This window comes from Meriones unguiculatus, chromosome 9, assembly GCF_030254825.1.
Source record: "Meriones unguiculatus strain TT.TT164.6M chromosome 9, Bangor_MerUng_6.1, whole genome shotgun sequence".
Taxonomy (NCBI): Eukaryota; Metazoa; Chordata; class Mammalia; order Rodentia; family Muridae; genus Meriones; species Meriones unguiculatus.
The window spans coordinates 117,559,581-117,573,706 of NC_083357.1; the positions used below are offsets into that span (position 1 = coordinate 117,559,581).

At 58.8% G+C, this 14,126-nt stretch overlaps 2 protein-coding genes across 7 annotated transcripts in view; one reads left to right on the forward strand and one right to left on the reverse strand.

Moving 5' to 3' along the window:
* Farp1 (FERM, ARH/RhoGEF and pleckstrin domain protein 1) overlaps window positions 1–10,062 on the forward strand; it is a 197,485-nt gene extending 187,423 nt beyond the window's left edge. For all 5 annotated transcript variants that reach the window (XM_060391649.1, XM_021644638.2, XM_060391648.1 and 2 more), the window contains 10 exons: window positions 230–467; window positions 1,178–1,308; window positions 4,421–4,489; window positions 4,664–4,753; window positions 5,130–5,212; window positions 5,325–5,437; window positions 5,810–5,976; window positions 6,564–6,671; window positions 7,463–7,614; window positions 8,743–10,062. In XM_060391649.1, the coding sequence (XP_060247632.1) occupies window positions 230–467; window positions 1,178–1,308; window positions 4,421–4,489; window positions 4,664–4,753; window positions 5,130–5,212; window positions 5,325–5,437; window positions 5,810–5,976; window positions 6,564–6,671; window positions 7,463–7,614; window positions 8,743–8,824 (1,233 nt within the window). In that variant the 3' untranslated portion in view covers window positions 8,825–10,062. The remainder of the gene's footprint in view (window positions 1–229; window positions 468–1,177; window positions 1,309–4,420; window positions 4,490–4,663; window positions 4,754–5,129; window positions 5,213–5,324; window positions 5,438–5,809; window positions 5,977–6,563; window positions 6,672–7,462; window positions 7,615–8,742) is intronic.
* Window positions 10,063–11,385: 1,323 nt separating this feature from the next.
* Stk24 (serine/threonine kinase 24) overlaps window positions 11,386–14,126 on the reverse strand; it is a 76,216-nt gene continuing 73,475 nt past the window's right edge. For both annotated transcript variants that reach the window (XM_021644686.2, XM_060391650.1), the window contains exon 11: window positions 11,386–12,362. In XM_021644686.2, coding sequence (XP_021500361.1) covers window positions 12,326–12,362 — 37 coding nt within the window. In that variant the 3' untranslated portion in view covers window positions 11,386–12,325. The remainder of the gene's footprint in view (window positions 12,363–14,126) is intronic.

Here is a 14,126-nt window from a genome sequence, read left to right on the forward strand (position 1 = left end):
CGAAGCACGCGAGTGTGCACACAAAGACAGTGGTGCTGGCCTCTCCTTCCCGAGGGCGCTTGGGCCCCTGACACAGCATCCGCTTCCGAACGCATGGATGTCTCAAACTGGCCCCCGCCTTCAGGCTTATGCTTCGCTGAAACGTTGAGACATAAAGCATGGACAGTGGAGAGCAGCGCCTAGGTTTCCCCGACCCCGGGCGCACTCACCGGCTCTGCTTCCTCCCCAGCACCTGGCGGCTCACCTGTGGAAGCACAGCGAGGCCCTGGAGGCCCTGGAGACAGCCATCCGGGGCTCGAGGCGGCTGGAGCACTTCTGCCGGGACTTCGAGCTGCAGAAGGTGTGTTACCTGCCTCTCAACAGCTTCCTCCTGCGCCCACTGCAGCGGCTCATGCACTACAAGCAGGTCCTGGAGCGGCTCTGCAAGCACCACGCGCCCAGCCACGCCGACTTCAGGGACTGCCGGGGTAAGGGTGCGCCCACCGGGCTCTCTGCGCACTCCTCGTGCCGCTGGCGTCTGGCTCTTCCTTGGGAAGCTGCTGCTGTTTCTGCCCCCAGTTGCACGTGCCCTCTGCGCACCTGGGGCAAAGAGCCCTGCAGGGAGCTCGCCCTGCCAGCGCTCCTGCCTCCCCCACCCGCGCGGGCGCTGCCTCCCCCCGCCCGGCCCTGAGTCTGGGCCGCTCTCTCTCCCCCTCTCAGCTCAGGGCATCGGCATCCTGTCAGCCGTGCCAGGAGGAGGTGGCGAGAAGCCTCTCCAGCCATCAGGGTGTCACTCCCACCCAAGGGAGGGGACTGGGCCACCCTTGGCCGTTCTGTCCATTCCGTCCAGTCCCTGCGGGACCGTTTGTCTGTAGCAGTTAGGTGGACTAAAGTCGCCTGGTAGGAGCTGAGGCGGCCTTGCTGACGGGGCTGGCATACAGACACTAGGGGAAAGAGGCTCTGGGCCACTGCCAGGAGCACCATGGGGCCACGACACCGTTTGCCCCGAGGAGCCTCCCGTACGCTGGCCATGATGCCAGTTAGCATCTGTTGGGCCACAGTGGGTGGGTGTCGGGGCGGGAGCCGGCCGCTGCCCTGGCTGGCGCTGAGCACCGGGGAGGCACGTCCCCGGCGGCAGGGGAGGCATGTCCCCGGCGGCAGGCAGGCCGTCCCAATCCACGGCCCCTGTCGCCCTCAGCCGCGCTGGCGGAGATCACGGAGATGGTGGCGCAGCTCCACAGCACCATGCTCAAGATGGAGAACTTCCAGAAGCTCCACGAGCTCAAGAAGGACTTGATTGGCGCCGACAATCTCGTGGCCCCGGGACGGGTGAGCACAGCACTGGGCCCAGGGTGCTGGCTGGACCGGAAGCCAGCGTTCAGTCGCCTCCGACTGCCGCCAGGACGGCAGGGGGATGCCCGGGTGTTCCAGGGTAGTCGGCCGGCTCTGGCCTTCTGATTGGTTAATGTGCTTGTCCTCCTACCCCCAACACACACACACAGTACAAAAACAGTTTAAGAAAGCTTTCGTGTTTTTTAAATTTATGTGAAAATGGAAAATACAGTGGGAACGTGGCAGAGATAGGTGACACATTTCAGCCCACGCTGCCTGGGATAAAGGGTGGTGGGCAGGTCACCTTCGTTTATGGCCTTGCCACCTCTGCCCTGTTGGCACCGTGTCAGAAACACACCCGGTTCTCCTCAGCCCAGTGGGAACAGGGAGACGGGAAACAGCCATCCACTTGCTGTGTCCCAGCTGCCTTCTCTGTGGTCGGCTGCCTGGGCCTGAGCCACAGTCCTGCAGGTTTGGCCTCTGGCCTGCAGAGAGCCCTCGAGAGCGGTACCTTTGGGCTTCCCCACCGTGTTGTGTCACCTTCCTGCACACTGTTAGTTGGCACTCGGCACACATGAGCAGCTATCCCAGGCTGCTATCAAACTCGTGGTCCTCCTGCCTCTGTGGTGCCCAGTTCGTGAGACCCCCAAAGACCAGGAATAGACAGACTCTGCTGTAAATACATGAGGTTTTTTTTATTGTATACATAGTCTAACGCAGGACGCAAACTTCCTGTGGAAACAGGAGAGGAATGTGGCCCCGAGGTCTAGGGAAGCAAAGTTTTTAAAGGGAAAAAATGCAAACAGGACTTCCATGCTTTGGCGTTATGTGATTGGGAAATTGGCTTTTGAAAGGATTAGTCCACTTTAGGCGCCAAGACCACAAACATCTCTGGCCTGGTCCTATGGGCTGGTTTCCTAGCAACCGAACTGGTGGGCGGGGAAAGAGTGCATCAGAGCTAGTTTCTTTTCCCAGGTAGCTGGAGCTTTCAACTTACCCACTGATTTTTAATTCTTTGGTCTCACCTCCATCTCCTGAGTCCTAGGATTAGGTTATGAGCTGTCACATTCCTCTCTGCAATGGCAACTCTTTGTGTCTGTGTGTGCATGCCGGAGTTCAGTCTCTGGTGTGTTAGTGTCTCTGTGCACAGGGTCTGTGTGCCACAGTTCAGTCTCCAGTGTGTTACCTCGGGTGTGGTCAGCCCTGGTCATGCCTGTGTCCTGAGACAGTCTCTCACGTGGGCCATGTGGAGTGGCTGGGCGGCCTCAAGCCCTAGGGTTCCCCTGCCTCCACTCCCCAGCGCTGGAGTCGGCGCACACCATCACGCTCGCCTGTTTTACAAGGATCCTAAGGCTCAGACTCAGGTCCCGGTGCTTGCACAGCAGCTGTCCCACAAAGCCGGTCTCCAGCCCCTGCCCAGGCAGCTTTCATTCCATGCGACCCCAGGCTCCTGGGGGAACCCAGGGAACTTGGGTGTACCTAGCCCTGCCCTGTCTGCAAACCCAGCAAGTTGTGAGAGACAGCCCAGGCTCGCTCCTTCCTCTGCCAGCTTGCTTGCGCTCCTTGTGCTGAGGGAAGCCTGGTGCACTAATTTTATATTATTAGAACATTAAGGTATGTGTAATGTGCTGCCTGGTGGAGAGCACATGTGGGCAGCTTCTCACTGAGAAGCAATGGCTCTGTGTGCAAGGAGAGGGCACAGAGCCGCAGGAGCTGCTGTGGCTCCAGGGTCAGCTCTGACGGAGACGGTGGGCGCCCTCCAGGGCCGTGAGGGTCGTGCCCTGTGGAAGGGGCACAGTGAAGGCTGTCCCCGCCGGTAGCAGGAGGGGCTGAGGTATGCCTTCCACAGTGTTGCTGATTATTGTGGCCCAAGGCGCTGTCTGGAGGCTAGCAGTGTCCTCGGTGAGAACACCTGACCAAAACCAGAATGAAAATAGCAATGTCAGGAAGGTAGCAGGCAGGTCCCCGGGCCGGGGCTCTGTGTCATGGTTAGGAGGCGGGGCTTAGATCTTGTTAGATGGCTGCTTGTGGGGTTTGCCGCGCGGGATGGCTGGTGGAGGAACAGGACTGTCCCTGAGAGTGGCCACCTGGGCCGCCAGTGGACCCAGACAGTCTGGGCCTGCTGCTCACTCTCACGGCAGTGTGAGAGCTCTGAGACCAGGGCTAGGAAGAACTCTGGTGGTGTGGCAGGCCTGCCTGGAGCATCAGCAGCCACACTGACCCCAGGCTACCCCATGGCAACAGCAGCCTCGTTCTCAGTCAGTCTCTCCAGGGAAGGCAGCCACACATCCAGCCCCACAAGGATTGGCCAAGTGCTGGCTCCGTCACCCCAGGCCCAGCCAGGCACCCTGGGCCACGTTCCTTGCTCATTTTGCTCATCTGTCTGAACACGGGAATACCGCTGACCTTCAGGCTCCTGTATGGAGCTAACAGGAGCACACCGATGTGTCACACATGCTGCCGCCCAGCAAAGGGCGTTTGAATACTTGTGAGGCTGTAATTGGCGTGTCACATGTAGGGTCACATGTAGGACCCACATGTAGGGTCATACTAGTGCCCTCGCTGAGCTGCCTCCCTAAACTGTTGACAACCAGCTGAGTAAAACAGGAAGTGGGGAGCCGCCATTAGAGTCCCAATCAGGCGACAGCAGAGAAGCAGAGGCACCAGTGGCAGATTCTGTGTGCATTGTACTTCTTAGCTGCACACAGGCGCAAGGCTCATATTCCAGATCCTCAAGGCTGAGAAGGCGAATCGGGTGAGCCCAGAGGCTGGGGTCATCGAGGCACACACTGGCGCTGGCTGCCGCGCCTGCTTCCTCAGCTACTGGCTCTTGGGCACCTGCAGACCAGGGAGAGCGCGGTTCGAGGACGCTCAGACCCACTTGCGTCTCCGTCGCACTCAGCAGCTTCGGGCCCCTAAAAGCTGTTGATGGTGGAGAAATTCTTCCCCATCCTCTGGCTGCCTGCCCAAAGGCTCCCAAAAAGGAGAGATGCCACCCTGGTGCCTGGGAGCAGCGAGTGGGCACGCAGCGGGCGCCACGCGGTGGGCCAGGCTAGCCCCCAGAGCCAGGCAGCAGGACTGTCAGTGAGCCGGCTCCGTCTGTCCACAGGAGTTCATCCGCCTGGGCAGCCTCAGCAAGCTCTCGGGAAAGGGGCTGCAGCAGCGCATGTTCCTCCTGGTGAGTGGGGCAGGGCGGGGCCGGGGCGGGGCTGGGGAGGGGCCGGGGGCGGGGCCTGGGGAGGGGCCGGGGGAGGGCCCCGCCCACACACCTCTGCCTGCCCCGCCCCCGGCCCACACGCCTCTGCTCGCCCCGCCTCCTCCCCCGCCCACACGCCTCTGCTTGCCCCTGCAGTTCAACGACGTCCTGCTCTACACCAGCCGGGGGCTGACGGCGTCCAACCAGTTCAAGGTCCACGGCCAGCTGCCGCTCTACGGCATGACGGTGAGCGCCCAGCCCGCGCACTGCTCGTGAGCAGCAGCTCCATCAGGCCCACCGGCACAGAGGACCCTGGAGCCCCTGGCCCCCATGCGCATGCGGGCCGTCCAGAGAACATGAACTTGGGCTGAAGGCTGCGGCTGCCTTCACCTCCTGGCCAGCGTGTCCTCACCAGGGTAGACAGTAGGCAGGCCCACACTGATCCTGGCCATCAGGCGTGCCTGTGATGTCAGCCTTCCCGGAAGTGGGGAGGAGGTCAGGAGGAAGGGATGTTCCTGGCCCGAGGCTGCCTGTGCTGCTCTGGTAGCCTGCTTGGCAACTGTGCACAAATGCACTGCATGCCTAGCTCGCTGCTCAGCGGGGACTTGAACTCTCCTTCCAGATTGAGGAGAGTGAGGAAGAGTGGGGTGTGCCGCACTGCCTGACCCTGCGAGGCCAGCGGCAGTCCATTGTGGTGGCCGCCAGGTGAGTGCTGAGTCAGGCCCCTTCGCCCACTCTCCCTCCCTGGGCCTCTGACTGGCTGCTCCCACTGCCTGCCCCACCGGCCTGCTCTGAAGGGCTGACTCCCTGCCTCCAGCTCCCGCTCAGAAATGGAGAAGTGGATGGAGGACATCCAGATGGCAATTGACCTGGCGGAGAAGAGCAACGGGCCCACCCCCGAGCTCCTTGCCAGCAGCCCCCCGGACAACAGTAAGTGGCACGGGTGTGTCCCTGGTGTAGTGCTCAAGGCCCTGGCCTCAAGGACCATCTGCACAGGGGCAGGGACAGTCAGGACCCTGTCAGGGAGGCTCCTGCCCTTCAGCAGAAGGCACCTGTCCAAAAGCAAACCCCTCTGGGAACGTGGAGGAGCAGGACACCCGCTCCCCTGAGCCAGCACTGCCCTGTGCTAGCCATGTTCTCAGGAAGGAGTGCCAGCTGCAGGAAGGAGTGCCAGCCAGGGCAGGATCCACGTGGGGGCCACAGGGAGGCTCCACCGCAGCCTTCCCAGCATTCCAGAGCGGCAGGGCGGCCTCTGGTCGGAGGACAGGCTCAGTTCAGCGTGGCCCCTCACGCTTGCCGCAGAGTCCCCGGATGAAGGCGCAGCAGCCGAGCCGGAGTCCGAGGACGACCTGAGCGCCTCCCGGACCTCGCTGGAGCGCCAGGCCCCTCACCGTGGCAACACGATGGTGCACGTGTGCTGGCACCGCAGCACCAGCGTCTCCATGGTGGACTTCAGCATCGCGGCCGAGGTACTCGGGAGCGGGGCGGCCTGGGCTCCCTCCAGCCACAGACGCGCCAGCCCGGGGGCCAGCCTGCCGCACAGGCGGCGTGCCCCTCCCTTTGCTTCCCGCCTGGGGGCTCTGCCATTTTCTTTGCTCCACATTTTCTCTCCTTTCACACTTAGTCAAGGGCTAGAGCCTGCTCGCGCACCCAGGGACAGTGCCACCAGAGGGCAGCACAGAGCTGCTTGGAGGGCCGTGCCCTCCCAGGGAAGGGACCAGAATCCCACAGGACTTCTCACAGGCCTGCACTGGGCCAGGCCTCCCCTGCCCTCAGGGTCCTCTGTGCCCGTCCCAGCTCAGTGGCCACCCTGACTAGGTGCCCCTCTGACCACTGCTTTACCAACCAGACACCACTCACATGGGGTTGAGGGTCCTGCCCCCCCCACCTTCCTCCCTGCTGAAGTCACAGGCCGGGGTGACTACATGAGGACCCCACACCTGTGAGAGGTGACAGGGTCCGCCATACCTGACCACCTCCCCGAGCAAGGAAGCCCGTGTCGGTGCCAGGGCGAGCAGTGGCTGCCGTGGGTTCCTTACTTTGCCGCTTGCCCTAGAACCAGCTGTCCGGGAACCTGCTGCGGAAGTTCAAGAACAGCAACGGGTGGCAGAGGCTGTGGGTGGTGTTCACCAACTTCTGCCTGTTCTTCTACAAATCCCACCAGGTGAGTGCCCACGGGCAGTACGCCTGCTCCGGCTGGCACGTGCAGCTGGGACACACTGCACCCTCTCAGGTGTGGGGACATCCAGGGCTCCAGGCCAGCCCTGCCCGCCAAGCGCTTCCGCTCTGAGCCCTGACGTCCAGCCGCTCAAAGCCGAGGCTCCTTACTAGCTGCTGCTCGGGCTCAATGCCGTCATGGGGGAGAGGGCACGCAAGCGGGATGGTTCACTCTGCCGACCGAAGAGTTAGAGGGCAGGAAAGTGTCCGCACAGCCAGGAGGCCCCGCTCGGCAGTCTTTCAGAGTGGACACAAACTCGGGGGCAAGGAACGGACCACACGGTCAGAGCATTTAGGAGGAAACCACCAGGGCAGGCGTCCGTCAGTCTCGAGGGCGCCTGGGAGAATGGAGAACAGTCCGCATGGCAATTGGCCACAGCCGGGAGGGGAGAGGAGCTTTGTAAAGAGTAGGGAAGCCCACAGCATCAGTTGGAAGCCTCAGGGCGCACTTCTGCTCTGCCAGCACCCTGAAGCAGAAGGAGAGAGTGACTTGGCTTTTGTAAACTCGGATGGAAGAGCTCCCAGCATGCACCACGTTTGGGCAGAGCCTGAGAAGTGCACTTCCCAGAACTGCTCTCCCACCAGACGTCCGTCCTAGAGGACTGACTCGGGAGGAGACAGGGACCATGGCCGAGATGGGCTTCCTCTGTTCTACCTCTCACGGTGCTGGGGTCCTTGGCTAGAGCAGCAGCCCGCCCAGCCCCGACCACGACCTCAAAGCCGCGTCTGTGCTTACAGGACAGTCACCCCCTGGCCAGCCTGCCGCTGCTGGGCTACTCCCTCACCGTTCCCTCGGAGTCCGAGAACATTCACAAGGGCTACGTGTTCAAGCTGCTCTTCAAGTCCCACGTCTACTACTTCAGGGCTGAGAGCGAATACACATTTGAAAGGTAGGCGCCGGCTCCTGTTGCGCCCCCCACCCCCCGCCCGAGTGTGGCCCCTTCCTGGCAGCTCAGGGCCATGCTGCAGGCCCGCTACACACTGCAGGTCCCACAGCACGGCATCCCCGACGCGGGGCAGAGCCAGCTCCCTCAGTGAGGCCAGTCAGTCCTCGCCACGGAGGGTTTTCATTCAGCACGTGCCTACACCGTGCTTGGTCCTCTGCGGCCCACACAGCATGCCAGGAAGCTGCCCCATAGACAGAAGGGGTGGATCACACCCGCGGGCATGCCCAGTGGACCCAAAGGCTGAGTAGCTAAATGAGCACACCGAGAAAGTCAGCGAGTGCAGCGGAGGACACCCGGAGGGCAGGAGAGAGGGAACAGGCGGCCAGGCTCTGGGCTGACGTAAGCTGTGCGTGACATTCACGTTCCAAGTGAAAACCTCGGCTTCTGCAAAGTGTCCCCCACAGCCTCACAAGACCCCAGAGGCCACTGGGCTATGGTTACAATGGGGGCCCAAATGTGTGGGCTCCCCACTGAGGGAGCCAGCTCTCTTCTGGCCTCACATGTCAGGATAGCTCGCTGCCTCGCTGGCCCAAAGCATCTCGAGCCCAACAGGCCCATTACAAACCACAGTGGCCCCTCGCAGATGCTCCTGCGTCACACTGCCGGCAAGTGAGCCCAGAGGCAGCGAGTCTCAGTCGAGATCAGTGGGTCGAAACCCTTCCTCGGGTCGGGAGACAGACGATCATAAGCTAGGACGTAGCAACAAAAATAGGTTGGGTCAGCGCAACCTCAGGGGCCACACTAAAGGCGGCAGCGCTAGGGAGGCTGGGAGCACGTTCCGCATCCTCAGCTGAGGTCGGAGCCAGCCGTGCGGCCACGCTGGACCAGATGATCCTGAGCTGGTGCCCCAGCAGCCTTGCCAACTCGGCTGCCCCATGGAGGGGACAGTGGCTGGGGGACATGAAGTGTGTGGGCGGTTCCCACGCTCTGTCCCTCCACATGCCCCCAGCAGCCCTCTGCCCGAGCAGCAGGGCATCCTCTGCTGTGCTCTGGCTGCCCACTGTTTCTTCACGTGATCAGTGGCATCACGTCACCCAAGGTGCTGTTCTGTTTTTGTTTTTTTTTTTTTAGGTGGATGGAAGTAATCCGGAGTGCCACCAGCTCAGCCTCTCGGACCCACATTTTGAGTCACAAAGAATCTCACCTGTACTGACGCTGACGCTTGGCTGCTCCAGCCACGGCTGCTCCCTCGGAGGATGTACTGCAGCCATCACACCTGCCCGAACACAGACACCTGCAGAGGGTCCCCCACCTTCCTCCAGGCCTCATCTCTCCTTGGAGCAGCCTTTCCCCTGCAGGCCTGGGGAGCGGGGACTCTCTAGCCTGCGCCAGTACTAAGACATTGTCATCAAGAAAGCGTGCCAAAGGACAGTGTGCCCTGCAGGCCCCCAGGGCTGGTCCTATCCTTCGCCTGAGGACACAGCCAGCGTGCCTCCTGGGGAAGGGCTGTCCCTTCACCTGCAGACTGCTCTTCAAACGGTTTTTCCAGAGCTCACAACACATGGCGCTGTCTTAAGCCACTGAGATCATTTTTGGATTTCATCTTTTCCTATCTTTCTACTTTTATAATAATAGGACATTCATAGGACTCACTTTCCTCGACTAATCAGCAGCTTGTGGCACACTCCAGCCCACTCAAAGGGTTTGGCTCCCTGGTTGCCACCCTCTCTCGGTGGAAGTTGACCAAATTGTTTGTGATTCCTATTTACCAACTGTCGTGGGGTTTTCTGCTGAGCAGCAGGTAGCCAGTGCAATGCCTGGCGTCACTGTCCGTGCGTGGTGTGTGCGGTGGGGGCTCGTAGGCCCCGTTTGCTGTCTGTTTCACAAGCATGAGAAGCCGTATGTGGTTGACCCGGGGCCATTTGTGCTGTTACGTCATGGGTCGTTGCCTGAGCTGGGACAAGCGCTGTGCTGTATGGTAACGGTACGGAGCTCAGCCTGGGGTTGGACCCAGTTCCCCCCGCACCATGGTCTGATGTGAACCTACACTCTCTAGTTGTATCTATCCTGCCCTTCAAGTCCTTCTTTATACTCACTCCTTCTGGGCACGGGGTGCACAGGACGGCTGCCCACATCCTGGACAAGCTCCTCTGGAGACCTGGCTCCCAAGCACTAGCTGAGCCTCCAGGGGAGAGGTTTGCTTGTTCTCCGGGTCTGGGTGGTTTCATTCCCTTCGCGCAGAGCCCGCTCAGTGCCCTACACTGCAGTGAAGGACATTCACCTGAGGCAGGCCTGCCAGTGCTGAGGGGCTGGTGTCCAACTCACAGACGAATGAGGAGGAGATGTTAACCTTTGCCTTACAATGTACCGGATGGTTCTAAGCACTAACAAAAGGGAATAAAAATACCTCACGCCACAATCCAGCACACGGAAGTCTGAAGGCAAAAACCACCCCTGTGTCTTTTGTGTAGTGGGCAGAAGGGGGTAGGGGAGGATGGGGAAGGACACAGGCACATTTTGAAAAGCACTTCACTGAGGCAGTAACTGTAGCACACCCAGGTGAAAAGAGAGGACGGTTCATGCTCCCATCACTGCTGTGACTCCTCCAGGAGCACCCCAATCACAGGGCACCCCACAGTGTGGAAACCCCTCAAAGGGCTGGAAGCAGCAAGTTCTGAGTTGTGTGCTGGACACATTCCCCCATGACTGGCATTTCTGACCCCGTGGAGACGCAGGGAAAAGTTAGCCCTGTGCTCCAGAGCTGCTGAAGACCCTCACCACAAAGGGCACGGCCCCAGCTTTCCCAGAGCTTTGCTGACCTTGTGTGACAGCGAGCCCCCCAGGAGCCACTCCAGTCTCTCACCTTCGTCATTTTGTAGCAGAAGCCAGGGTCTTAGAGAAACAATGCACATACCCTTAGAGGATCTGCGAAAAAAAAGTGTAAGATGCTACATAATAACCAGGGACTTCAAAGAGTGCCTCAAGATGACCTCCAGCTACCCCTGGGACACAGAAGTAAGGGGAAAGCCACCGAGGAGCCCACACAGTGGGCCACATCTGCCACCTCGGCATTGGGGAGTTCCCAGACATCCGGGCTACTCAAATGCCAACCTCAGGTCAGGTCTGGAAGTGGGCACTCGGCCACCTCACTGTGCTGCTCTGGCCCTCATCCAGACATACATGTAGGCACAACACCAATAGACTAAAAAAATAAAGCTCAATTGTGTTTCCATCTCCCCCTAAGCCAAAATGTATTACTCCAACCCAAACCTGACAGACGATCAGGGTTTATTTTTAAGTCTAAAGCCAGAGCTCGTTCACTCACTCTAAACCGCGCCGCCTGTAGCTTTGGTCTGCCTTCCTGTAACACTGAGGCCACCGCAGAGCGGCACAAGGCCAGGCTGACAGACGTCCCCAAGTTCACCCAAAGCCCTGTCCTCAAACCTAGGCCTCACAAGACAACAATAAACAGGTGCTGTGGAGTTGCGCGGACCACAGAGACATGCTGTGAGAACCGGAAGCCCGCCATGCACAGGGACGCAGAGCCTCTGCCGCGCCAGCAGACCCTGGAGAGAGCACCCAGCGTGAGCATCAGCAGGACCCCAGCAAAGTCCCAAGGTCGCTGTGTCTCAGGGACCGCTCGGTGCACAGAGTGCTAACCTGACGCTTGGCTTTCTCCCACCGGGCACTCGTCCCTTGAGTCTCAGGACGCACACGCCCACTAAGCCGCTCACCCGTGCACAGCTGCGGTTCAAGAACAGCACACCAAAGGAGTGAGTGATAAAATTTATTCATGTAAGCATTCAGACACATTCAGGTGGAAAGATGGTGATCGCAGGTTCTGACAGGGCCAACAGGAGGGGCCGCGCAGCACGGCCGTCGGCAGGCGCAGCGGCAGGACTCAACAGAAGATAGATGAGAGCGCTTCATCTGGGAGAAACTAATAATTTAAAGCCCCGTGAGACAAGATATGTTCCAACCGAAAACACTAAACAGTACCATCGGTGACAAGGAAGGCTGCTATGTGTACCAAAAAGGGAGAAGACGAGGGACATGTGCATCTGTGAGGTACGAACAGGAGTGTTCCACGGGGTTAATTATTATTAATGACAGACCCTGTAAATACAAAATCAGATCCAAATCACTGGTCACGAAATTCAAAATTTACATGTAATAAAGGCAAGGCAATAGACTCGAGTTCTGGCCTGTCCAATATTTACTCCACAGACACTATCTACAGAAGCACTTGGCCATGTGCACAGGGACTCCTTGTACACGCCAAAAGGGTTTCCGTAAAAATGACGCTATATACAGATCTGTACAGGGACCCACCAGAGCGACTCTCCGTCTCCCGGGGGAAGGAGCTGTCATAGAAAGCAGGGTACCTGAGGTTGCTTGTCTGCAATCGCCTTATCAATCCAAATATACACGTCAGGGCTGTGTGTTTAAAAACCTTCTTTGAATATGTGCACTATGATTAAAATTAAAAACGATAAAAAAATAAAATAATTGCTTGAAGGATAGACCCTCCCACCCCAGCTGAAAGGCTTCGTCTGGCTGTGGCACGCCGAGGACAGTCGTGGACAGGGCCGGCACCGTGGAGGGCGGCCTCGCATGGCGCCTCGTCGCAGAGTTGGCGAAGGCTCTCATTGACTTTTAAGAAGAAGGAAGATGAAGAAGAAAGGAAAAACCAAACCCAAATGCCGAAGGCCTTTCACTGAGCTGAGGTTCCACCGCCACTCAGAGAGTACCTGGGGAGAGCAGAGAGAACCATGAGCACAGCTTGACATCACACTTTTCACAGATGCCAGCAGAACAGGACGAGTGGGTCAGCAGGTGTGGTACACGAGAGCCTACAGTGACTCAGGAAACCAGTCTGCACTCAGAGCTCACAGTACATGGGGAGCCAGGCAGCCTCCCGGGAGACAGCAAGCAACACCCAGGCAGGCTCGGCTTGCTTTGTCTGCGCCGTGCCCACGATGTGTGCCAGCTCTGCAAATGTATGCAAACACTTATGCGGCCAGAGGCTGACCCGGGAGCTCCCTGTTTTTCCCACCTCACTTTTCCAGGCAGCACCTTGTGCGGGGCTGGGGCAGTCATCCTGGCTAGAGCCTCCGGAACCTCTGGCGGCCACGGCCACCAGCCCACCCTCCCTGGGACCCGAGTGCAGGTTCTCTGCTCGCACAGAAATTCCCAAACCCACTGAGCCGCTCTGGCCCAGGATCTAGGACTGAAACCCAGTGTTAACCAGGACACAGCGAGTGCCCAGGGACATGGCACCCATAGGCCGAGTCCAAGCCCAGCAATTCTTTGGGGCTGAGATGTGGTGCAGCCCAGGGGAGTCATGTCCTAGCAGTATTCCAACATGCTGCAGAGGAGCACCTGTGTGTGCGCAGGAGCCCCTGCACGTAGCATGAGAAGGCAGCACAGCAAAAGAGATGTCAGGAGCTGGGTCATAGCCCAACAGCCTGTGCAACTGCTAAGTCTCCATTCTTTTGCTCCTGAATGCTAAAGTAAAGTGTCATAGTGAAGATTTACCTCAGTTACCCCAAAACTGACCAAATCACTGGGCCAGGAAATGGCCAAGCACCTATTTAAGGAAACTTGTCTGAAACACTCATGCAGAGCTGCTCTTGGAACACACATAAACGGGCCCGCACCAAGAGCCTCTTAGCAGGACACCTGAGCCACAGCGTCCAGGCCTCAGTCTCCAGAACTACAAACGCCCTTTTCTGGTTAAGTTCTGTAGGCGGATGGGCTAAGACAAGCTCTGAACACACTTCGGACAGCAGTGACATCTATAGACAGCAGGACAAGCACCCCCCGGGTTAGCCGCCATGGCTGTGGGAACCCGGGAAACAGAGAGCCACAGCCTTGTTTGCAGAGACAAGAACAGGCCCACTCCGCCACCATGACGAGGGTCCGCTGGCCACGGAGGCTATGAGTGTCTAGCTGCAATGCGGCTTTGAACCGAGACGCACGGTTAATACAGAACACATGCCAGATCTCAAAGGCTTAACATCAAAGGAACAATGCAAAATATTTTACTGGATAATTGTATGTGATGACTATAAGCTGACGCAGGAAATTATCAAAGCATAACAAAATTAATTTTGCTTGTTCCTCTTTTTTGGTATAGTTTCTATGAAAATTAAGATTCCATGTGTGAGAAAACTGGAGCTCCAGCTAACAGGAGAATACTTGCCTAGCAAGCTCCAGACCAAAGATTAAATCCCCAGGTCACAAACATTCAGAGAGCAAGAGAAAAGATGCCTAAGGGGGGAGTGAGTGGGAGAGAGGGGGGTGAGAGGGAGGAGGGTGAGGGAGAGGCAGGGAGGGGAAGAGAGGGAGGGAGAGGGGGTGAGAGAGAAAGGGGGGAGAGAAATCCCGCAGGAACAGTCTCCATGTTAAGATCTAGAGGAGCAGAATCAGGCAGCAGGTAAAGGAGCTGGCTGGTGGGCAGCCGGACGCCCCCTCAAGGTGGAAGGAGAGCGAGGACTCCATGCTGGCACAAG